The 23,909-nt window shown below is 42.3% G+C and overlaps 1 protein-coding gene and 1 long non-coding RNA gene across 9 annotated transcripts in view; one reads left to right on the forward strand and one right to left on the reverse strand.

The window, feature by feature from the left end:
- The first annotated feature begins 1,002 nt into the window (after positions 1 to 1,002).
- Positions 1,003 to 10,898, forward strand: LOC133388859 (uncharacterized). Of its 5 annotated transcripts, none has more exons than XR_009763957.1 (4): positions 1,003 to 1,137; positions 1,864 to 2,141; positions 2,251 to 2,372; positions 5,638 to 6,970. It is a non-coding gene; the product is annotated as an uncharacterized LOC133388859 (long non-coding RNA). The 5 variants fall into 5 exon arrangements; XR_009763955.1 differs by lacking the exons at positions 1,003 to 1,137; positions 5,638 to 6,970 and adding exons at positions 1,230 to 1,446; positions 8,786 to 10,898; XR_009763956.1 differs by lacking the exon at positions 1,003 to 1,137 and adding an exon at positions 1,230 to 1,470.
- The window catches only part of DNAJB12 (DnaJ heat shock protein family (Hsp40) member B12), a 28,711-nt gene continuing 11,710 nt past the window's right edge, over positions 6,909 to 23,909 (reverse strand). For 2 of the 4 annotated variants that reach the window (XM_061635297.1, XM_061635300.1), the window contains exons 4-9: positions 21,476 to 21,661; positions 20,248 to 20,327; positions 17,712 to 17,821; positions 12,419 to 12,591; positions 11,212 to 11,373; positions 6,909 to 9,106 (exon numbers count right to left, since the gene is read on the reverse strand). In XM_061635297.1, coding sequence (XP_061491281.1) covers positions 11,252 to 11,373; positions 12,419 to 12,591; positions 17,712 to 17,821; positions 20,248 to 20,327; positions 21,476 to 21,661 — 671 coding nt within the window. In that variant the 3' untranslated portion in view covers positions 6,909 to 9,106; positions 11,212 to 11,251. Of the gene's footprint in view, positions 9,107 to 11,211; positions 11,374 to 11,410; positions 11,573 to 12,418; positions 12,592 to 17,711; positions 17,822 to 20,247; positions 20,328 to 21,475; positions 21,662 to 23,909 lie in introns of those variants that run through there. The other 2 variants (XM_061635298.1, XM_061635299.1) reach the window with 2 other exon arrangements.

Consider the following 23,909-nt stretch of genomic DNA (forward strand, 5'->3'; position numbering starts at 1 on the left):
CATCAACCCCAGCCAGCATGGCTACTGGATTGGGCTGATGGGAGTTGTAGTTCAAAAAAAGTAACTTTTCCAAGCTCTGCATAACAACAACAACCCCTGAATCATATCATTGGCTAGAGAGGGAGCATCTGGGTTCATATTGAATGCCAATACAGGAACTGCTTTCTTTTACTGCTGAGTTTGGGGGTGGGGTGTCTGGAGTTATAACAACATTGCTACCCAATCAAGCTATGCCAATATCCTTGATTTCTTCATTCTTTTCTATGGGCAGGTTTCACACCCAGTCCAGTGGGGGAAAGCAGAAGAGACCTAAAGAAACTGCCAGACTGTACAAATCTAGGAATTAAGGCTGTGGCTGAGGGCAGCTGAGGCATGAAATTCAAAGATAGCCAATTAAGAAATGGGGGGGGGGAGAGAAGAGAGAAGGAAGGAATTGGCCTGCTTGGGCTTCTTATAGTATCCTGGAGGTAAGCATTAGGGTCGAGGTGGTGGTGTATGTCACCATGAGGTTAAAAAATTCTCGTCCCTATATTTCCTCCCCTGCAATACAACAACACTTTTAGGTAATCCTAAGCCCTTTGTTGTTATGCGCCTTCAAGTCGACTGTGACTTATGGCGACCCTATGAATCAGCGACCTCCAACAGCATCTGTCTTGAACCACCCTGTTCAGATCGCACCTTATAATACAGCGGGAAAGGTGTCAAGAGGGTACAAAAGGTGTTCTGTATGAGCCCCAAACAGTGCTACATGGCTGGAGCCCTGAACAAGACCACTCCTGTTAGGGGCTGGAGATACAGTGCAACTTTTTGTTGGGGGTTTCTCCCCCCATCACCAGTCTTTTATGTTCTATGTCTGATCATAATCATAACCAGATGGTGCATGCATTGTGGTCTTTCTGGACACATTAGAGGCTTTTGGGTCAGGCTGAGATTATTTCATGGAGCTCTCTCTCCCAGGCCTCGCCCTGCTTCTTCCTTTTTGCTCCTATCTTAATACATCTCCTGCTGAGTTTCAGCCAACAAGGAAGTGCATCTTACTTCAAGGCAGCTATATTTCCTCTCTTAACAAAGGCAGGCCAGAAGTGTGCTTCTCCTCCACCCTTCCAAGTCCAGGCAAACAGAGGAATGGGTCCTAAGGTGATTTCCTGATTAGTGTCAGCTGCCACACTGTGTAGTGCATTCAGTAAAGATCAGAAGATCCTGCGTTGATGAGCAACTGGCTGTAAGGACGCCATACAGAGGAGAGAGAGAGAGGATTGGAGCTGGCCCACAGGAGTCAGTGGAAAATCCCAATGGCACTCCCTCCTGCAAATTAAAATTGTGGTGCAATCCCTCAAAGTTTTCTTGTTGAGGAGGATGACCAGCAGTTCCGCAGGAGCCTTTACCCTGCCCTGAAACCATCTATAAAATATGCCACAGAGGAGTGGGAAAGGCAGTAACTGTAACGTAACTATGGACTTGGCCATATTTGTGGGTTTTTACTGAACTCATTGTTAGCTTTCTTGAACTTGGGAGGAGGCAGAGTTTTCAAAATAAGGGTGTGAATCAGGCTTGTTTCAAATGGGGCAAGCCACTTTCTACAGCATCTTCTTTAGACATCTGCAATTTATTTAAAATGGGTTCTCAAGACCTTAATTGGACATGCTAAGACCCCAACATGCTAATGCCTTGTGTGTATTTTTAAACAATGTGGATGGTGTTCAATGCTAGTCCTACTCAGAGTAGACCCACTGAAGTTAATGGGCATGACTAAGGCTCATTAATTTCAATGGGTCTACTCTGAGTAGGACTTAGCTAAATACAACCCTCCATATGAAACAATAAGCACAGCTGAATGATTACACTCTTTCCCTTCTTTTCTAGCACGGCTTAGAAAAAGGCTTTTGTTGTTTTACATCGGCATGGTGGGCAGAAAAGCAAATAAGTGAGCTTGCCGCCCTCCTCACTGCAGACCTCCAGGTGGAGCTTCACCAGATGAATTTCTGCCTGACATCTACCAGTTAAAGCTACAGCAACTTTGTCAGCTTGCAAGCATACTTCTCTGTCAGCATAATTGGTCCAAGAAAAAAAGAAGGCTCATCTGAACCATTTTCCTTTTCAGGGAGACAGAGAACTGAATACCAGCCACTCACGTAACAACTGTAGGTAGAATTGCTATTTTCAATTCTAATTTTCCATCCCTTAATTGAATGGATGGCTGCCAAGGACACCCACTTTGTTTACATTCCATCTGCTTCTCCTGTTTTTCAGTAACAGCTTGGTGTAGCAGCCTGCAGTTTCAGCTTGAGGCAGCTGGGGAATAGACACAGTGGCTCTCTCTCTCAGTATCACATCACTTGTATTTAAACATCTTTATTAATGGCTTGAAGGAGGTGAGTAAACAGCACATGATGTTCTCAGCACCAGGTAAGGGCCAAGATATTTTACTTCCAGCTATCTATCAGCTACATATTACAGAGTTGCAGGCTTAGGGAAATCTGTAAATCACTCAGAAGATGCTGTTTCATGCAGTCCAGATGGAGGAAGAACCTCCATCAAGCAAATTTGCATGGGATTGTATCTTTACAGTGAAAGGCCTGTCAGATATGGGATATTCTTCAAGTGCATCTTCCCAAAGAATTTTCACAGATTCCACAACTGATGGCTTCATCTTCCACAGCCATTGTATATCACATTGTGGATACTCCCTTCAAAAACAATCACAACCTTGGGACCAATAATTAGATTTGGCTGTTGTTGATGGATCCTAATCCAAGTAGAGATGATGGAGATGGAATGTTTTGCTCTGAAACTGAAGATAAGTGGGGTTTATTGGTGCTAAAGAAAAAAAAATGTTCCAAGAAAACTCGTATTCTATGACCTGGAAACATTATTCAAAACAAGCAAATCTGCATACGTATCTGCTTGTTTTGCTTAATTATATTCAGATTTTGCTAATCAAGGAGCAAGGCAAGGATCCATCCATAGCACTGAAGCCATGCCTCCTGGCCAGATGAAGTCTTACAGAGCCTTCCACTGGCTTTGAAGATTTCATGGACATCGCTCACAACTTCCAAATCTGTTTTTCAAAAAGGCTGGAAACTGACCTTTTTCCTACATGAAAACTGAGGCACTCAACGTGCTTAATTCTCCACACAGCACAAATGTCTATGAATCTGTGCAAGTACAGAACACATCCTTGAACATTGAAAATGAAAGTGGAAATGGACTGCCTTCAAGTCGATCCCAACTTATGGCGACCCTATGAATAGAGTTTTCATGGTAAGCTGTATTCAAAGGGGGTTTACCATTGCTTCCCTCTGAGGCTAGTCCTCCCCAGCTAGCTAGGGCCTGCTCAGCTTGCCACAGCTGCACAAGCCAGCCCCTCCTTGTCTGCAACTGCCAGCTGGGGGGCAACTGGGCTCCTTGGGACTATGCAGCTTGCCCACGGCTGCACAGGTGGCAGGGCACGTAACCCCTGAGCCACTCACTGTGGGGTGATCTTTAGCTGGCGACACCCAGGGGACATGAGTAGGGATTTGAACTCACAGACTCTGGACTCCCAGCCAGGCTCTCCTCCCCACTGTGCTATACTAACATTAAGCACACACAAACAAATTGCAATAGCTACAGTGTAAGGATAATTTTTTTGTAACTTTTAATACTGTTTTATTTATGACGTGTTATTCTGTGTTTTATTTTATTGTAAATTACTTCTAGATGTATTATAATTGATTTTTTTTTAAAGTATCCCCGTTGGCAAAACCATGTGAAAATGTTAAAATATATTGTAAACACAACAGTGTGTGATGACAAAACTAAGCCATTGTCAACTGGAGTTGCAAAAAGTGATGATGACAGTAGGATGTTCTTTAAATATTCAGTCATTCAATATTTTAAAAACACAGTCAGCGACCCTGAGGCTTAGAGGTCTCCAGAAGAACTAGGAAAATGCTGGGAGTTCATTTGTGTGGGGATTCTTGTGTGTTCCCGTAAGATTACTTCAACTACACTTGGGAGAAGGTGCTGCAGGAATGTCTTGTAATATGGGCAGCCCTGGTTATACACATGGTTCTAGTCTAGTGTGTCCAGCTCAACAGCAGCTATTTTTCTTTCAATGAGGGATAAGAAAAGCTGCACCTGCCACTGGCTCCTAGTATGCATTATTTAAAGCTCTGTCCTCTGTCCACACTATGAAATAGAGAAACCAAGATGCTAGAAAGATATATTTTATTCGTGATCCAAACGCGACGCGTTTCAGCCTTGTATATTTAGGCTTTCATCAGGGGCTGTAGGTAAAAAGGCAGGGGCAAATTGCACTCAATGAACATATAAAATCACAACATACATATAAAATCTATCTATAAAACATCTTTTCACTTACAGTAAAGGCTGAAGTACAATATCTTCCAATGAGCACAACTGCTGTCCCAATACAAACGACTCAGAAAGGAGTTCATTAGGACTGTACATATATATAACCAGAGCTCTTGCATCACCGGCATCACGACCTCTGGTTATATATATGTACAGTCCTAATGAACTCCTTTCATTGGAAAATATTGTACATCAGCCTTTACTGTAAGTGAAAAGATGTTTTATAGATAGATTTTATATATATGTTGTGATTTTATATGTTTATTGAGTGCAATTTGCCCCTGCCTTTTTACCTACAGCCCCTGATGAAAGCCTAAATATACAAGGCTGAAACGCGTCACGTTTGGATCACGAATAAAACAAATTTTTCTAGCATCTTGGTTTCTCCCCCTCATATTTCCACTTTTAGATGCTAGAAACTTTCCTTTGTTGCACCCTATGAAAGACTCAAAACTGAAAGTGAGAAAACAGTGCAACACACACTGAAGCGAGTTGTGGGATTTTCTATTGGAGGGGGATGGGGAGAAGCAGCTATATTTATGGTTATGCTTTGCATCTATATGTTACCTGAGGACAGATGATTAGGTTATTTATTAAGATAAAGTTGATAATAGATAATCCCATTTCCCTCCCTCCACTTTCTAAATGAGGAAGTTGTCAGAAACGTATCAGGAATTTGCAGATTCTGTGCTTAGCAGTTTGTCACCCTGCAGATATTGGGGTAATTAAACGTCTCCCATTACTACTGATTCTTGCTTCCTTGAATCTGTAATTTGTTTCAGGAAAGTATCATCTGCACCCACTTCTTGGAATAGTGGTCTGTAGTAGATGGACCAGTGTTGCTTTTATTTATTTCTCCTTTTATTTTTACTCAGATGCAGGACTGCCTTATGCATTCACTTGAATTCCTGTACAGGTGTACACATTTTTTACTATTACAGCTACTCCCCCTTTCTTTCTATTGATCTATCATTTTTGTACAAATTAAAGCCTTCAATTGCTATATTCCAATCATGGGAGTCATTCCATAAAATCTCAGGAAAGCTTATCAGGTCATATTTATGTTCCTGTACTAGGTGAAGCTCATCCTATTTATTTCTCATGCTCTGCACATTAGTTTAGACATTGAAAGCCTTGAATATTCTGCTCTAATGGATCTCCTATTTTATTGCGAGGCCTCCTAGACATCCCTATGCACACACCCGTTTCTCCTATACCACCCAAGTCCCTTAGTGCTTACCTTTGAACTTATATTTGGATGTTTCTTTCTGTCTCTTGCAGGCTTTAGTTTAAAGCCCTCTTGATCAGGTTCACCATGTTTCTGCCAAACACATTTTTTTCCAGTCCTCATGAGGTGCAGTCCATCTCCTGTCAATACTTCTTAAGGAAGCTTAGACCACGGTCCCAGAAACTGAACCGCTCACCTCGACACAATCTGCATTTCCAGTTATTCACCTGAAGCGTTATCCTCCCTGTCTGTAGTTCTTTATCTTCTTATAGGAAGAATTGCCAAAGCAGCACTTCAACTTCTTCACCAGTTTCATAGCCTTACATGACACGTTCATAGTTGTGGCTGCTGGTGTCATTCATTTCCACATGGGAAGAGAAATAATGGATTATGATCAGTGGGCTTGATAAGTCTTGGCAAGCTGTCCACCATATTCTGAATCTTCACACCAGGAGACTGCACACTTCACAAGTTAACAGATCCTGTCAGTACACAGCTGCCTCTGTATCTTCGTAGGGAGTCTCCAACTTCCCCCCATACTTGTAATAGCGGAATCACCTCTGTCCTTGAAGGATTGAAAGCTTTCCTTCCCACACAATGTGGGATCTCCTGGTTATCTCCTGTGCATTCTGTACATAGATATATATGAGACCTCCACCACAGGACCTGTGTTGGTAAAGCCCAAGGCAGTCAACTTCAGAGATAGCGGCGAGGCTCCAGATCTTCTGCAACATTGTCATCAGAAATTATTATTTATTCGATTTCTTACCCACCCTTCACCATAAGCTCCAAGAATGAGTTACAGCAATGTAAAAATACAGTATTAAAATAAGTTAAAACAATGCTAGCTATTCGTGTATATGGAAGTAAACAAAGCCCTACTCTGGGGCAGGTTTTGCATCCCACAACATTGTCCAAAATGATAACTAGCCCATGCCTGCATAGCCCTGAGGCGAGTTTTGATTCTTGGTCTTGCTTGAGTATGACAGAATGTTAAGCGACAACACTAGTTGAAAGTTGTTGGGGCACAAAATTTGTTCTTCGTTGGATAGCCTGACAATTTTTTTTTAGCATACAGCAGCTTTTTATACACAGAACCAGAACACTTCCTGGCTTAATTTGTTTGTACCAGCAAGGACACTTTATTCCTTCTGTTGCTAACCGCTGGGTTTTGCCAATCTTGAAGGGCAACTGCATGTTCAGCATAGTTCATTGTAAGGACACTTGCCACAGCCCCATAAGCATGTGTTGGTACCATTGTGTCCCCTTTCAAGATTACTCCTCTTTCCTTTGAGCTTCATGACATGCAACGTTGGCAGACAGCTTTCATGTTATAAATCTTTATTTATAGATGTACAATTGTATAATTAATTCTAAATTAACAAATACAGCCTTTGCAAGTATCTTTCAGGATTTATGCTTTTTATTGCACATTGTTCATTCCATCCATGGCTATCTACTTAAGAAATCAAAAGTTTGGACAGGTGGGCACTGGAATTGCCAATGCCGTCTTCCAAGATGTCGGCAACTTCATGCTGAATGGGTGACCTGCCAAAAGCAGAGTTGGAGCTTAGGGGATCACTGCAGGTTCATTAATAGGGCTGAGGTTTTAGACAACAACACGGCCCAAGTCTGCCATCACAGAACAATGTGGGATGGGGAGATTTTCTTGTAGCTTTAAGTATGCACCAAGTGAATTTGTCCTTCAATGTAGGTAAACATGTGACAAGTAAGGAGACCGATTAAAAGGCAAACTCTGACTTGTGTTAAATGAATATCCACTTTGTCAATTGCAAAGGAACAGCCTGAGTAAAAGAACCTTATCAGTTACTCCTAATCTTGTATTACATTCTGAACAGTGAAACTTGCAGAAGACATTTTGAAAACTCTGTATAGAAAATGTCTCTGGATGAAAATAACAGCAAAACAGAAAGGAATCTAGCTGGTGTGGTCAAAGGTAACCCAGCGTAACTAAGTATTCTCTTAACACATTTGCCCTGATCCAGAGCCCCTTTTTACTTCCACAGTAGAGGGAGGTCTCTGCATGCAAGAGGAATGCATGATACCCTTCCTCCACTGATGTGAATGGAGGAGCCAGTGCAAGGGCAGGAGCACATATCAGATCCTTTGTTCCTGCAGGTCATCACTACTTCAGGACATCTAGAATTATCAAAACTGAGTGTTATTAACCTGTCACTACTCTGGATTATGGCTCAGCTGTTGAAGTATCTTTAAGGCTGCTCTGATAACATTGTATCTGCTTCTAACAGGATGGACATCACTAAGGAAATGGGTTGAAATTATTTTTTTTCTAGTGGAACACGGACTGTACAGCCCAGTCATGTAACAGGAATATTACTATTTCCCTCTTAACGTGCTCAAAGGTAAGAGCAAAGCCTCGTCTGATAAAAAGACCCTGTTCTCTTGAAGAAGCTGATAAAGGATAAAAGCCAACGAACGTGGCTGCTGTGCACTCTGTGCTACCAAAGCCCCACCAAAATGAACGGGGGTTGGGCATCAGGACCACCCATTTTGGTGGTCATGTTGATTGATACCAAGTTCCCAAAATGAAATTGGCATTCACTGTTTGTAAAGGAAAGGCATCTTTGCTTACAACTTGGTAGCGCTGTGAGATTAAGATCAATATATGGGAAAAGACAACCAAAAGGACTTATTTTGTGGAAACCTCTGTGTACAAGAATGAACACTGATTGAAAGGCAGAAAATACAGGGACTTCACACAAATGCACAAGGAACCTCAGTGAAGCAGAAGGGGCAATTCTCTCTCCTTGTTCTATGAGGATCAAGCACTGTTGAGAGGCCACTGATTTAGACCACAAATCCAAAACTGGGCCAACATTTGCATATAGAAAATATCCCTATTGAGTTTAGTGATTCTTTTATATAAAAAGAGGGAACAACTCCAGAAAAACTAAGCCATTAAAAAATACAAAACGTTTGTGTCGTCAGACAAGGTTTCCTTACGTAGGAAAGGTTTCGTAGGGTCAAACAAAGAAAGGGGGGAAGATAAAAGAGAAAAGATTAAAATTCACACATCCTGGGCTTATGAAGTTCAACAAAATAATGAAATAATTTAATTCTATCCCTGCATAGTTTAGAAGTACAACATATTTACAGCTATGTTAATTCTAAATAATTTATCTTGCTTTTTAAAATTATTTTCTTTTTTTACTCCTGCAGATCTTTCCATTTCTCCCCTTCTCTTCAAAGTGGCCAGTGCAATTGCAGATGCTATCTGGTTTTCTGAAGGCTTTTAAATAAAAAACAACTCAACACTCTCAGAACCGCTGATCCTTAAAGAGACACAGGACAGTTGATAGTGATGGAAAGAAAAAAAGACGTCCAAGTCTAATGCTGGACAGACACAGAGAGAGAGGAGCGGGCAGTTGTGCGTTGTTAATTCTCCAATTCCATTTTAATTTAAGGTCTGATTCTTTAAATAGAAAGTCTGTCTCCTTGGCTCAGTGCACTTCCCCTGAAGTCTTCAAGCATCTGAAGAGTCTGAGAATAAAAGCAGTAACAGAATCAATCTCTGGGGTATTAGAAGGGTAACAAACCTCCCCAGAGATCCACAGCTTCTCCCATCCCCATTAACTGGAAATGCTAATCTGCACATTTAAAGTGATCTTCTCTCCATCTGACAACTGATATGTGGAAAAATTCCTGTAATGGTATACCGTAAGCAAGCAATAGAGGTCTCACCACTTCCCAGGAGGAGGAGTTAAGAAAATAGAATGAAGCTTTGGAGGAAAGAGAAATCAAAGCATGCCCACTGAAGACAACTGCTCCAAAACGTTGAGTGTAGCTAGTGGACAAATGCAGTCCAAGGCTTCCTTCAGATCTGTGTATGTTCACATAAGGAGATTACTAAATGCATGCCTCAAAATACAGAAGTGCTTGATGGAAATACAAAGGTGGACATGTTTGAGAAAAGCTAGTGTAATCAAAATGCACAACTATGGAAGCGCCTTCAATACAATCTATTAACCAGAATCCCCACATTTCTAAAACCTGGCCAAGATCTAAGTTCACATTGATGTGGTTAACTTGTGGCTGGGCTCAACTATTTCAGACTAGAGTTCTAGCCTAGCTTAATGCCATAAACGCTAGCTTTCCACGTGGTTGTTCTGTATGGAGGATATTCAACCATGTGAGCCCCCATCTGCATTATGAAGTCGTACAGCCCAGAAACAGGTTTAACAGCACAGTAGGGGCCAAACTATGCATTATTTGTGATCATACCTCCCAACTTGGTTTTTTTAAACAAACAAACAAACTAACTAACTAACTTACAAGTAGGTTACGGGCATCTGAACTGGACTGGATGTTGTGTTGTGGGGGGAGGAGGGCATTTAATCCATTCCCAGATGAAATGTACCCCCACCAAACTACTATGGGCCTGGATGGAGAAAAAAAGACAGAGCCCTGCTTTTTTCCCCCTAGTGGAACTAATAGCAGATTCAGGGCATGGGCAATTTTGACTGGGCAAATGGTATGAAGGGAAAGGGCTCCCACAGCACCACTGCCCTGATCTAGCTGGCTCCCCCAATGGCACAGCTGCTTTTAAAGTCTGTTTGTTTAAACCGGAAGATTCCATCACAGACCTCCTGCATATTATATAGTTTGAGCTGAAGAACTAGACCTTAATGGGGAAGGAGAATATCCACCCCTACCTGGCATACAGATCTTCTTTGGACCACTAGCTTTGTATTATCTCACTTGCCTTTACGTCTCTCAATGGAAGTTTGACTAGGGAAACTTTATAGGGAAATCTCACCACAAAGTAATAAACCCTTGCAATTCTTTGGAACTTCAGAGATGCTACATCCATCATATGCCACACTGTTTGCACATGCTGCAGGTCCACACATGGTTCTGGTGATTTCACCATGCCACTGCAAAACCTGTCTTTTTTGCCGTTTGCAATGACACAGTGAAAATCACAAGGACTCTTTAAAGGAACTTTCCCTCCATCATCTAGTTCTTCTGAGTTCTGTGATGGCACCATAAATCCATTTTCAAACTGGCTTATCACATATGGGCAAAGCGGTCCAGTTGCTCAGAGCAACGTCTGATGTTACAGAAGTGCCATCAACTGACTGTGGATGCACTGAACTGCAATTCTTGTCATGTTTGAAGGGAAGCTTGCAAAGGCTGCATTCTGCATCCACAGCCTATTTAAGTCCCTCATCCAGTATCAGAATAAATTCTACTGCAGGAATGCAGAAATGACTGCCCGTTCCACTTGTGGCACTACTTTGGTAGCAGCCAAAGCCACCATCTTTCAGGTAAGTTCTCAGCTAGGTAAGAATCAGTGATAGAAAGTAGAAGGATGTTCTTCATTAAATGTGTAACAAGCCAATCAACTGCCTGGTCATTATGCTTGGCTCCCAAAGGCATTCATGCTGGCAATGCTATGTAGTAGAAGCAGAAACAGCACAACAAGGGCCCAAGTACAAATGGAGCTGAATGTCCTGGCATAGGTGTAGCTTCTCGATTAAGGGATGTGTGTGGACAGGGAGGAGGTCTACATCTTTACACATTATGTCAGAAAGTAAGTACTGCGGTGCCATGCTTGAGAATCACTGGGGTGGGGTAAGACTCACCAGCTCTTACTTAGATCTCTATGGACTGTTTCTGCAACAGCTATCCATGCACAGATGCCTGAACCTCAGAAAGTCTGCTGCAGCTTGGCGTGCCCATCTTCTGTGCTCTCTGATACAGGTCTGAATCTCCAAAGTAGCGTGCCCGGTACAGTAAGCCTTCCTCTGCAAAAGAAAGCCGTATAATTAAGCAGTTGTCACAAAGTCTGGCAAGCATAATTATTCCCTTAGCCTTGTATAATACTCATTCCCAGATACTCCCCATGGAGTTCACTGGAGAGATGGTATGCTTCCTAGTTCCTTCAGGAAATATGACATTCCCATCACCTCTCCCATTTTGTCATGTGTCGTCTTGAGCAGGGAGCTGCAATGGAGTCAACAAAAACATTTATCTACTGCTAAACACCTGCCTCAGACATTGTAATTACAGTTTATCTTAGGATTAATTTATAAAGTAGGCTAGATCAGGGTGGACAGCTTGGTCACCATTGAGGGCACCTCAGAACTTGTTCCGGTCTCCAATTCCGGGAGGACTCTATCAGTAAATTTATTGTGCTGCCCATAGGCCATAATTATAATCTCTGTCTTAAAAAGGATTTAGCTGTAGCATCTCAATACAAGGACAAGGTCCTCAAACTGAATCAGACTTGCAAATATGTCAAGGTCATCCTAAACTTATCTTTCGATAATAATCTTCCAACACCTTTGTCGGGCACAGCTTGCCTCTTCAAAGCTCTCTGAATGATGTCAACTTTGAGAGATAGCTTTCGTTAAGAGGGATGGCCAATAGCCAGCCTGTGAACCAGAGCTAGCTCTCAAAGCTATTTATTTTAGCTCCTCGTGGCTTTTAATCAGGTATTGTAAAATATTTGCCCACAATTGCATTTATAAGGAAAAGAAAAAAAAATGTGAGAAGACACAGTTAGCACACACAGTAACTCTCCATCTCTCTTTTGGATTTGGTATGCAGCATGTATGTGCTATGGAAATGTGGCATAAATGTATGTAATCAGTAAAACTCTTTACTGCTAGAAGTATTATGGAAAATACACCTCTGGCCCATAGACCAGCACAGAACAGACCGGTTCCTGAAAGTATGGAAGTACACTGTCCTTTTTCCTTAACACAGAATTCCTTGATATTCTGCACCAAAGAGAACCATATGGACTAGCAATTTATTATATATATTTTTAAATGCCGGTACACTCACTCTGTTGTTTTTCCTTCCAACAATTATTCCTGAGATTTGCAATATAATCGTCTTCCACACTCCTCTCCACATTTTTCAGATTTGTCCCAGTATATTCTTCTGCAAAGTTGTCAGCTACATAATAAGCTACTTTCAAATGCTCAGTCATTCTCTTGTATATATGGCCGACAGACCTGGAAAAGAAGAAGAAAAAAGATGATCTAAATCACCAAAACAAATTAATGTGAATAGGGAGTTAATAAGCCTTAGTTAGACCCGTCCTGCCAAAACTTGGGACGCACCCAGACCAGATGCAACCCACCATTCATGTATGGTGGCCTACAAGGGATAAACTCTCTTTTTGTCTGTCTGAGTGATACAGCAAAACTAGGGTGGTTGTAAAGCACCTGCAGGCCACAGTACCTTGCTCAACAGGAACGAAACTACACTGGGCTATTGTAGATTATATAACACTGAAAAGGATAAATGTTTTCTAGCACCTGCAAGGGCAGAATGGATGGGGGGGGAACACATTCCCAACAGAAGAATACCAAATCTATTGAGCAACCAGAATTTTACTTACTACACTGTAGTACTTTAAAAAGAATACAATTAAACTGAATAGCAAATAGCAGATGTGATGTGGAACAGAGGAAATATTACTAATTTCAATAGTCTCTCCACAGACCCAGCAGCATGTTCTTGGAACCCTCTTTGTCATTTCTTGCCCACACATTTACTTATTATCATATGCCCTAAAGATGTTTAGCAGCAATTATCAGTAGGGGATACTTGGGTTGCAAACTGAGGCAAGCCATCTTCAAGAAAACATCTGTGCTCTCCAGGCTAACTCCCAGAATGGGTTGAAAACAGAACAGGCATGCTTTCATTACCCCAGATTTGGTTAATATTGCTGATAGCTGGAGGAACATAGGGCCCCTTCCCTGCTTCTCATGGCAACCAACCAATTCCCTCCCCCCTCCCCTCACAAAAGACCAGATTGCACTAACCAGAAATAAGTTGGAAGGGGCATTATTATTCTGGAAAGAAAAAAGATCTGCTCTTCCTCTTAAGAAACAGGAGGCCAGACTAAAATACACTGCTGGCAAGATCTCTTCTCTTGCCTGAAAATATTCCCTCACGCTGTCTCAAACAAGCTGTTGCCATTTTATCTTCCGTTGAACAGAATACACTTTCACAGTCTTTTAAACAAAATCAAAATACATTCCATTTTTTAAAAAAATGCATCATATCTGTAATGTAAGATATTTCATCTGCTCAAGGTGAAACTTACAGAAACTTGTATTCCTGGCACAGGAAGTTTGATTTATCACCCGTGTCAGTGAATCAATCTCTCTGGCTGCCCCCCCCCCACACGGATGAAGAGCATTGTCACTTGGCCTTGTTTCACAAGATGATGTTAGACCAAGATGCTTATATACAGGGAAGTGCTGAAAGCAAGGCAACCTGTATCCAGAGCATTAGGTGACGGGAAGCATTAAGGAGGAACTTCTTAAACATTAAGAAGTCTAACATGCAAGAGAGTTTAGTTTCTTTTTAAGGGCTTATTTACAAAGGTGACGATTTACAAAGCGAATTAAACTGATCACTTGGAAGCATTTAGATGGCTTCTGAATACCTGCCTTTTTCGCAGCAATACACTTCCCTTCACCAGCCTAGCCAGCTGGCGAACTCTCAACTCAGCTTACCAGATTTTCTCAGCTAGCCATGTCTAACGCAAGGCAGCAAATGATGAGCCAGCATCGCCCCCTGCTGGCAGATACTGTACATTTGTCAGTCATCATCGCTGTAGCTCCAATGACAAATGCTAGCAGAATGCATTTGTATTATATTCAGTTGCTCAGACAGCAGATGGGATTGCTGCCAAGATGTTTGCCACTTGGATGATGCAGCTAATTTGCTTGTGATGAGCCAACAGTGGAAATGATGCATTTGGCTCCCCATCCTAATCTCTATTGTGGGAGGGGAGTATGAAGGCTGAGGGAGTCTGAGAAAGAAAAAGGCTCAAGTACCTAAACCCAAAGGGAAATGCCAGACTCAGGGTTCAAACCCTTCCTCTGTTCTTTTCCAGACTACTAAATCTATATAGGCATCCAAGGAACAAAGGACCACCAAATGAATTGTTCCAGTCTTTACCATTGTTGGAGTGAAAGCAGCTGAGTGACACTGCACTTAGGGTTGGGAATAGGCTTTACTTAATAAATATATGCCCGGAAATGCCTGCATTACAAGTTAGCTTCCCTCAGTTTGATGCCACTTTGGTCATTGCTTTTGGTATAATCCTGCAGTAAATGCAAGTCTGCTGCTCAGGAAAACATGTGGCACAGATTTTTCATCCCATTGTCTATTAGCCCCCCCCCTCCACAGACACACAGCTTGTAGCCACCATGCATTCAGTACTGTGGGCTCAACTCTGTGGAATTCCCTCCCAGCTGTGATCAATAGGCCCCCATCCCTACTTAACTTCCAGCAATTGGGAAAGACTTTTTTAAAAAAATATTTCAGCAGGCATTAAGTTTTTTCTCCCTGATTTCATGTTTAACTTGAAATGGCTTTATCTCTATTGTAAGGCTTAGAAACAATGGTATCAAGTGGTATATAAATTGTTGAAACAAACAAACTTCTGGAGTCCCCAGTTTTGTTTACAGTAATTCATCCAGCCATGAAGGCTATTAAAGAACAGTAGGCCTTGCCACTCATGCACAGAGGCCTCCTGCGCTGGCACAGATGATAGCACAATCATGCAACAGCTATGTAGGAAGCTTTTGCATGTGAGTGGAAACACCTACCAGGGCCCCTAAAAGTACTATAATATCATGCTGGCTTCCGTAAGTTCTTGGTGCATTCTAATGTGCTTCTGCCTTTGATGCACTGCCAAAAACCCCCAAACTAGAATAAGAATCACATCTCCCAAGTCCTGAGAACCTGTCTTACAATACGTAATAAAAGTGTAACTTGGCTTCGAATGACTCTACCATGTGGTGCCTTTTCCAGGGACTCACAAGGGTTGAGCCAGACAAGACTGGTTTGCCTGAAAGGAAGCAGCAGGCAAGAGACTTCTCACTCATCACATTTTTAATAAATCTTTAAAATCTAACTTCCAGAGAGCTAAAATAATTGCATAATGGGTGTGTGGAGAAGGTTGTCTATATTATTCTTTAGCTTAGTCAGTAAAAATATATTTTTCAAAAAATCACACAGAGGGTGCTGTTGTAATGTAGAGCCAGAAGAGAATCACTTCTCTCACCATAATCGCATTTCAGTGCTACAACTGAGTTTCTACTGGGGGTTGGGTTTTCCAGAAAGCAAAGCCCAAACGAGAATCTGAATGTCTCAATATATGACTAAAAAGCCCCTATAAAAAATCAAAATCAAATTTGAATTCACATGCTACAATCCAATTCCCCCCCCAGTTTATCTTCAGCATACATGAAAAAATGGAAATGGACTGCCTTCAAGTCGATCCCGACTTATGGCGACCCTATGAATAGGGTTTTCATGGTAAGCGGTATGCAGAGGGGGTTTACCATTGCCTCTCTCTGAGGCTAGTCCTCCCCAGCTGGCTAGGGCCTGCTCAGCTTGCCACAGCTACACAAGCCAGCCCCTTCCTTGTCCGCAACTGCCAGCTGGGGAGCAACTGGGCTCCTTGGGACTATGCAGCTTGCCCACGGCTGCACAGGTGGCAGGGCACGTAACCCCTGAGCCACTCACTGTGGGGTGATCTTTAGTTGGCCCTTGACACCCAGGAGACACAAGTAGGGATTTGAACTCACAGACTCTGGACTCCCAGCCAGGCTTTCCTCCCCTCTGTGCTACATACATGCTGTTAAAAAAAATTGGGTGCTATGTTTTGTGTCTAATCACCCTCCCTATGTTTGAGCTCCTGTACATATTCCAAAACATTAGTGTGGCTCCCTTTGGCTAGGATAAGATCCTCCAAGAAATACAGCACCTCCCCACTTCATAAGGGTGAGACAGATTTTGCTTGGGCATACAAAACCTGAGATAACCGAAATGACACTACATTTGGGAAGGTCACATCTAGTCAGCCCCTAAGCAACTCTTACCTACTCAACATTCATCAAGCATCTGATATCACAGATAAGCCCCACAGCCTCCTAAAATGGGCACAACGTAACAAAAAATTAGATACACCATGTATGTCCTGTTGGTGACAAGTGGTTTTACGAGCAGGCCACAATGAATGGAGGTTAATCCACATGGGCAACCCGCATTCCAAAGAACAAGTCCAAAGAGAGCACTCTTCTCTGTCCACAGTGAAGATGAGGACTGGATTTCCTTCCCTTCTAGAAGTGGCAGATGGGAGAAAGGAGGCTGATAACTGGCATTCATCATGGGGTCAGATCCAGCCTGTGGGTGGCCAGTGATCAAGCCTTCATGAAAAGGATTGCACAAAAAGCCTTCCAAAAGATCCATCAACTAAGCATTCAGAAATGTTATCCTTGCAGCATATCTAGTACTTTTCCAGCTATCAGCTGCTGCACTAACCTTCGTCAGCTCTGTGGGCCTTTGTCAGCTAGCAAAATAATTGGCCATTGCAAAATGAGAGTTGAGCTGAGTTGATAGTTTCACCCATATTACAACCACCTGAAACCTTTCACATGGCATGGAATAAGCCAATGATTACAGAGGCTACAGGTTTTGTGTTTCTTTTTTTACAGTTTTGATCAGTACCTTGCAGGTGTTGAGCCTCAAATTGGCACTGCAGGAGAAAGCCTGTAGAGTTCTCTTTACCCTTGGCACAACTTGGAAGACCATTTTACAGTGACCTATGCTAACTGCGTTGGATCCCAGAAAATTCTGTCTGTGTTATAAAAGAAAGGCATGAAACATTCCACACCAAAGATCTTCAGATACAAGAAATGGAAAGTTACATCAAGGCATTTGTCTAGCAACACATTCAATTTGGTAAGGAGTTCTCAAATAACCGCAAAATGTTTCTTTATGAAATGGCAACCTTATTCAGAACAGATATGGTCAGGTTTCTGCAGAAGGCGCGTGCAGACAGATTCTGATCTAGGGGAATTTTCAAACAAGTGATTCCTGTCCCCACCAATGCATCCTACTATTTGCATATGCTCTTATGCCAGCAGGCATTACATAATGTCAGGAGGTATGTGGGAGAGGAATATAAGGAAAGGAAAAGGAGCAACACATGGGAAGGAACACATCAGACAAAATCAGCAGCTGGCAGAAAATTTCTTTCCACTTAATCCCTTCCCATATATTGAACTGCCCAATGTAACTATGTAGAAGAGTAACAGGAACTCACGGTCTGTGACTCAAACTGTAAGGCGGACTGGAGACCATCATCTGGCTGAGAGCAGAAACAATGATGAGGATGAGAATAGGCATCAGCTGGACAAACAGCCCAAGGCCACCCTAAGAACGAAGAAGGGAACATCATCAGTGCATTTGCATTCACAGAAGCGCTTGCAGTTTCCCACTCTTGCTCAGACCAAGCCATCTTACAGTCTTGGGTCCAGGGAGGAGAGGAGGGCCTTGATGATAGTAATACTGAGCATTTTTGTAGCATGTTTAGAGTGCTCAGTTTTTTGCATATATTATATCAACAATCATTGTGACAGAGATGGGGAACCTGTGGCTCTCCAAGTCTTGCTGGATGCAACTGCCATCATAAGAGCATTAGGAAAGCCTTGATGGATCCAATCAAAGGCTCATTAGTCCAGCATTCTGTCCTCCTGTAGTCAACCAGATGTCACTGGGAAGTCCACAAGCAAGATACGAGTGCAACAGCATTCTCCCACACGTGTTCCCCAGCAACTGGTATTCAGGGGTATACTGCTTCTGATATGGGAGGAAATATATTGCCATCATGACTATCAGCCATTGACAGCCGTACCTGACAGCCATCCCCAACTGTTGGCTATGCTGGCTGGCGCTCATGGGAGTAGGAGTTCATTATCTTCTGGAAGCCCACAGGTTATCCCACCCGGCCTAACAACAATCCTGTATGACAATTATCCCTGTATCACCGATGGGATGGGGGGGGGCTGAGACTGAGGATACAGTTTCTTGCCTAATGCCTCAAGTGAGTTTATGGCAGATGCAAGATCTGAGTAAGTGACTTTCTGGTTCACATCCTGGCTCTTGGCCTTCCTGTAGTTGAATTATGAAAGTCTTTTTTCAGAGATGAAAAAAAGAAAAAGAGACCATCAGGCTGAAACACATCCAGCAACTGTGAATTAGACTACTGTGCACAAGCGTATTTGTGACTTGTACACATCTGACTGTAACCCAGAGAGACGGACAAATGTGAACTTTATTATTCCTGTGCAAATAGAGCTGTACTTTGGTCAACCAAAGCCTACCTTTCTAGTGCTAGGCAGAGGCAATACTCTGCAACACTGTATTTGGTCAAAAAGAGTTACAGTACATTTTAGGGATGCTTTCAATAAGATTAGACTGAACAGATTTTTTTGGGTACATTTTTGACCCCAACTTTTTGAGCATAGCATCAGAGATAAAGCTGATTGTTTACCTAGTTGGGCACCCTTGACCAGGAGGTGCTTTGATTTCTGAGTTTTGGGGGCAGCTTCCTCAACGGTGACCAGGAGCCACACTGTCCATAAAGAGCTCACAGGGCAGGGCAGATCTGTCAATCCTGGCCACAGTGAGGTAGATCAGCCTCAAAAGCCTCAGCCCTCTCTTTCAGTGGGTTGCCTATGCCCCAAAGCTTGCCCCGACTGAATTTGTGTGCCTTCACCTCCCATTTTCAGCACCCTTGACTTTTTTCCTGCTGATAGCCTTTTTTTTTTAATTTCACATGCGAACATACATAACATAAAGGAGCCACTGGGCATAAAATCTCCTGGTGATGCCATGTTGCCTGTATGTGTGAAGGTCATATTTCTTCCTGTAGCCAGTAATGAGAGCATCTGGTGTTTAGGAAAGGAGATGCCTACCGCAGGGCAGGTGAAGACGCTAAGCTGCCTGACAATTTAATTAAGTAACCATGGCAAGTGAGAGATCCGAAGCAGAAGTATGGGTTCCTTTCTTTTGGCTAGGAATATGGGAACACCGTAATGTCATTTGTATGAATAGAAAATGTCTTCTTTGATCAGCTAAGAACAGCATAATAATCTGAGCTGAAAGCAGCAGGGAACTAGATGAAGAAGCCTAACTGGCTGATGGCTTCTCTTGGCATCCAAAAGGTTACACCTCTAGATTTTAAGTTCTATGTTCAATACGTTTGGTTGCCAGAGTGCACCTGAAAGCATAAAGTCTGCTGGAAAGCTATTGAAGGATTATATAATCTATTCAAAAGCCTATGTTCAAAAAATACTGGTCAAGTTTTTTGTGCGGCTTCCAGACTCTTGTAGCTTCCGTGCCACTGATGACTCAAGCTGGCAAGGCTGTGACCTGAAGCATTGCTTTTTGGATAATGGAGAAATGGAGGTAGAAACTGGAAGAGGCTTCTGTTATTCTTGGGGGGGGGGCAAGATGCCAAAGGTTAACCAACAAAACACAGATCGTTTTCAAAATATCCTTTAAAAAGACACTCAGTGCCATGAATGTGGAGGACACAATGGTATTGGTACTTCAACACAACGAAAGACGAGTACTCTCTTGTCATCTATTTGGCAACTCAGTTTTAAGGGCAGAGGCTGCATCCTCAAAAATCAAAATCAAATTTAACAGCAAAAACCCAGCATCTTGCTGCAGCTTTGGGCTAGCAAAGTGAAAAATTAACAAACCAGTTAGGACAGAGGAGTACAACAGAACGTTTTACTGAAATAGGTCAGCATGTTCAGTATTTTTAACTTTCTCTTCTCGTTGCAACTTACATCGCCTTGATGTTCTCGTCTGTCTTGCCTCTGGTGGTAGGTATATCGCATCCTGCCGTTGCTATATACATGGACGTTACCTGTGGGCAAAAGAGACTTGTTAGGAAAGGCTGAGAGCACTGCTTCAGTTGAGACAGGATACAGCAGAGAAGCTGCATCCAAGTTTAGAACATTCCACTCCTGGGATGGAGTTTAACTGGGTACTATCAACCACCATGACTGTTTAGCAGATAATAGTATGAGGTTCTTAATGATAGGACAAAATCCATAATGGGAGAGGTGATAGATTGGGTTGTTCAAAAGGCTGTGAAAGGAAAACCAGCCATTAGACTACAGGAATTGATACAGAGTTAAACTCGTGTGGAAGTTAAGTTCCATTGTATTATAGAGTCCCCTAGGGGTATCCTTTTCACTCAAGAGCTTCATTCTTCGCCGCGAGGCCCAGATAGGCAACAACACTGAGGCTAGGTTGGAGCTACTTCAAGTTATGTTGCATTCAGAAATTCTGGTGCCCGAGACAAAGGACATCACTCCTTATTTCACATACAAAAGCCAGATGAATCTTACTTCACCTCCAGTGAGCGGACAGTGTCCTCCACCACGCTTAAGGCAGGCTCAGGAGAGGCCCTCTAGCAACAGAGGGGAATGGCTGGGGGGCTCAGTAGGAACAGCCAAGGCTGCTGCTGCTACCCACTAATGTCTGCCACCTGAGGTGGTTGCCTCACTGTGCCTAATGGTAGGGCCAGTCCTGGTTCACCTGTTTACTGGGTCGGAACGCCTTTCATTTTCTCACAAGGTTAGACAGGAGAAAAAGGAACCTTCCTTAAAACAGCCACCTCTTTCCAACTGCAGCTGCCCAACATCTTCCTGAAGAGTCCTTCACGGTATTTGCTGGAAAGTTTGGTTGTTTATCTAACACGTGGAATCTATTGGCACACCTAATGGCTTTGTTAAGCCCATGTGATTCAGTCAGTACACTGGTCAACTAGTTGGGACAAACAAGGTTATCAAGGTTATTATTGTTTTATATTGTATTTTTGTTCTTCATTGTAAGCTGCTTTGAGTATTTCTGTAATAGAAAAGCAGGGTATAAATATTTAAATCTAATCTAATCTTGGCTTATCGAAGACCTGCTTTGTGATGGGCATGTGAATGTGGAAAGCCAGTTGAGTGGGAGTCTCCTCATTTACCCATCCCATCTCCAACCAGATTTAAATGACAGGCTTACTAGAAGGAAAACCACCACCAAAGAACATATTGAAGAGATCTTCAGGAGAGATGTCGGCCTCAAACCCTCGGTTGAAGTCTGTAGGGCTGTGCCCATGGCGTGTGGGACTGACTTTTGCATCTCCAAACTGGTTGTACTGCTTCCTCTTCTCTGGGTTACTCAATACTGCGTATGCATTACCAATGGCTAAAATGTAAGAAAGAAGAAAGGAGTCATATTCTTTCCTTGGGCAATAGCTAATGTTGTTCAGTGGCCAAGAGCCAGCAAAGTGAGAAGACCCCAATTCTTAGCTCATATGAGGCATGAGTTAAGGAGCTGGTCTTTGACAACACAATCTCTTTCAGCCCATCTGCAATATGGGGATCATGAATGCAGATCTACTCCACGTAATGTGTATGAAGTGCCTTGAGCACTTAGAATGTTATTTGCATACTGGATAATAACAGCACCATCTTTTCTGATCACTTGCTACCCTTATGTCAATTTAACACCTCTTGCTAAATGTCCATCCAAAAAAGTTATCTCAAGGATAAATGTGCATGAAAGAAAGATCTGGACTTCTGATGCAGTGGGTGCAACAGGCCATGCCTTTGGATAAATCCATGCACTTGTTCTGTCATGTGATCACTGCACTTGGTTGAGCATTACTGCTTTCACATATGATCATTGTAGCCAAACTACAATCTGCGTGATCCATGCTATGTTATCTATTGTTGCACTGCACCACTTCAGAACACAGATGAGGATCAAATGTGTGAAACCTCTCCCACTAAAAAACTCTCTACCATGCACGGAACTAGCATGTCAAGGAAAAAGCTCTAGTTTAGCCTTCTACCTGATTTATTAGCTTTGAATTTGCAGGGAGCCTCTTATTCTACACGAGGGGAATTTCACACATTTGATTCCCAGTCTGTTGTCCAAAGCAGCACAGTCCATAAAGTATATGAAGCTGTTGCTTAAGTATTTGTCTCTCACCCAATAAAAAGGAGTCAAAACTTCTATTCTATAATGGGTTGGCTTTTTCTTTCTTTCTTTCTCAAGCTACAGGTGTAAATTTGCCCTGAGTGAATTCATACAAAAGGCATACTTTAATCAAACTGAACACAGAAATTCATTTAGATGCAACAAGAAACTGTTATTTACTAGAAAGGTCCTTTCACACTGATTGATCTTGGATTAGATCCAACTTAGTTAGCTGTACTTTAGGTCAGGACTTAAATTAGCCATCACTAAACTTTTCACCTTGATTTAAATGGGCCCAAGTGCAACTATCTTAAGCTGGCTCCAAGCATTACTTTTTATTGTGCCTCAAACTCTGAGGTTTTTTTTAAAAAAAACAAATAACCTCTCTTCTACCTTCCTCTTTTCCCCTTCCTTCTCATATACTGGGTGAGATCCTGTGTAGTGCAAGCGCGATGGGGTTTCTCCTTCTTTGAAACCTCCAGCATGCCCCCAAAATCTGCTCCAGAGGGCGGAAGAATTTTCTGGAGTAGATTTGGGGGGAGGGATCCTGGAGGATGAAAAGAAACTGGAAGTCTTACTGCGCAAGCAGATTTCCATTGGCCAAGTGGGCGGATATAATTAGATGTCACCCACTATCTCTAAAGTGTTGCTTTTCTGCTAAACCACCAACTTGGTCAAGTCACAATGAGTTCCTTAAGAAAGTTTCCCTTCGAAAAGTTACTCTCTGATATTCAAGGTTCTGGTTGTGGTGTACAAAACCCTATGAGCTTGGGACCAGGATACCTAAAAGTTTGTCTTACCCCTTATGTACCCAGTTGATCATTGCGCTCTGCAGGTGAGGGCCTCCTGCAGATACCATCTTATCAGGAAATCCGTCCCACACAACATAGGAAGCAGACCTTAAGTGTTGTGGCACCTACCCTTTGGAATTCCCTCCCCTTAAATATCACTCTGTTATATTTTCGACGCCTACTGAAAACCTTCCGATTTCAACAAGTCTTTTAAGTAGTGATCTCATCTCAGTCTGCATCTGTGCTGGAATTGCTTTTTAAGATGTTTTTAAAGCTGTTTTTTAAAAGCTGTTTTTAAGACGCTTTGTTTTAATATGTTTTCAAAGATGTTTTGTTTCAATAGGTTTTAAAAGTCTTTTGTTTCTGAGATGTTTTTGAGTGTTTTTAGTGCTTTTGTTTGCTGCCCTGGGCTCCTTCTGGGAGGAAGGGCAGGATATAAATTTAATAAATTAAATAGTATACCCTCATGCCTGCCGCTATATTTCAATATCTAGAAATGCAAACAAACTGAACAGGGTCATAGAGCAAACATTAATTTGGAAAAATGTAACGCCACTCAAGAAAAGAAATACTGAGTAAAGCTTCAGCAAGCACCCAGAGCACTACCTTAAATGAAGCTGGCACTGTGGAAAAATACTAAAACCATTCCCAACTCATCTCTCTCTAACCACATTTGCTCT

The sequence above is a fragment of the Rhineura floridana genome, chromosome 7, assembly GCF_030035675.1.
Source record: "Rhineura floridana isolate rRhiFlo1 chromosome 7, rRhiFlo1.hap2, whole genome shotgun sequence".
NCBI lineage: Eukaryota > Metazoa > Chordata > Lepidosauria > Squamata > Rhineuridae > Rhineura > Rhineura floridana.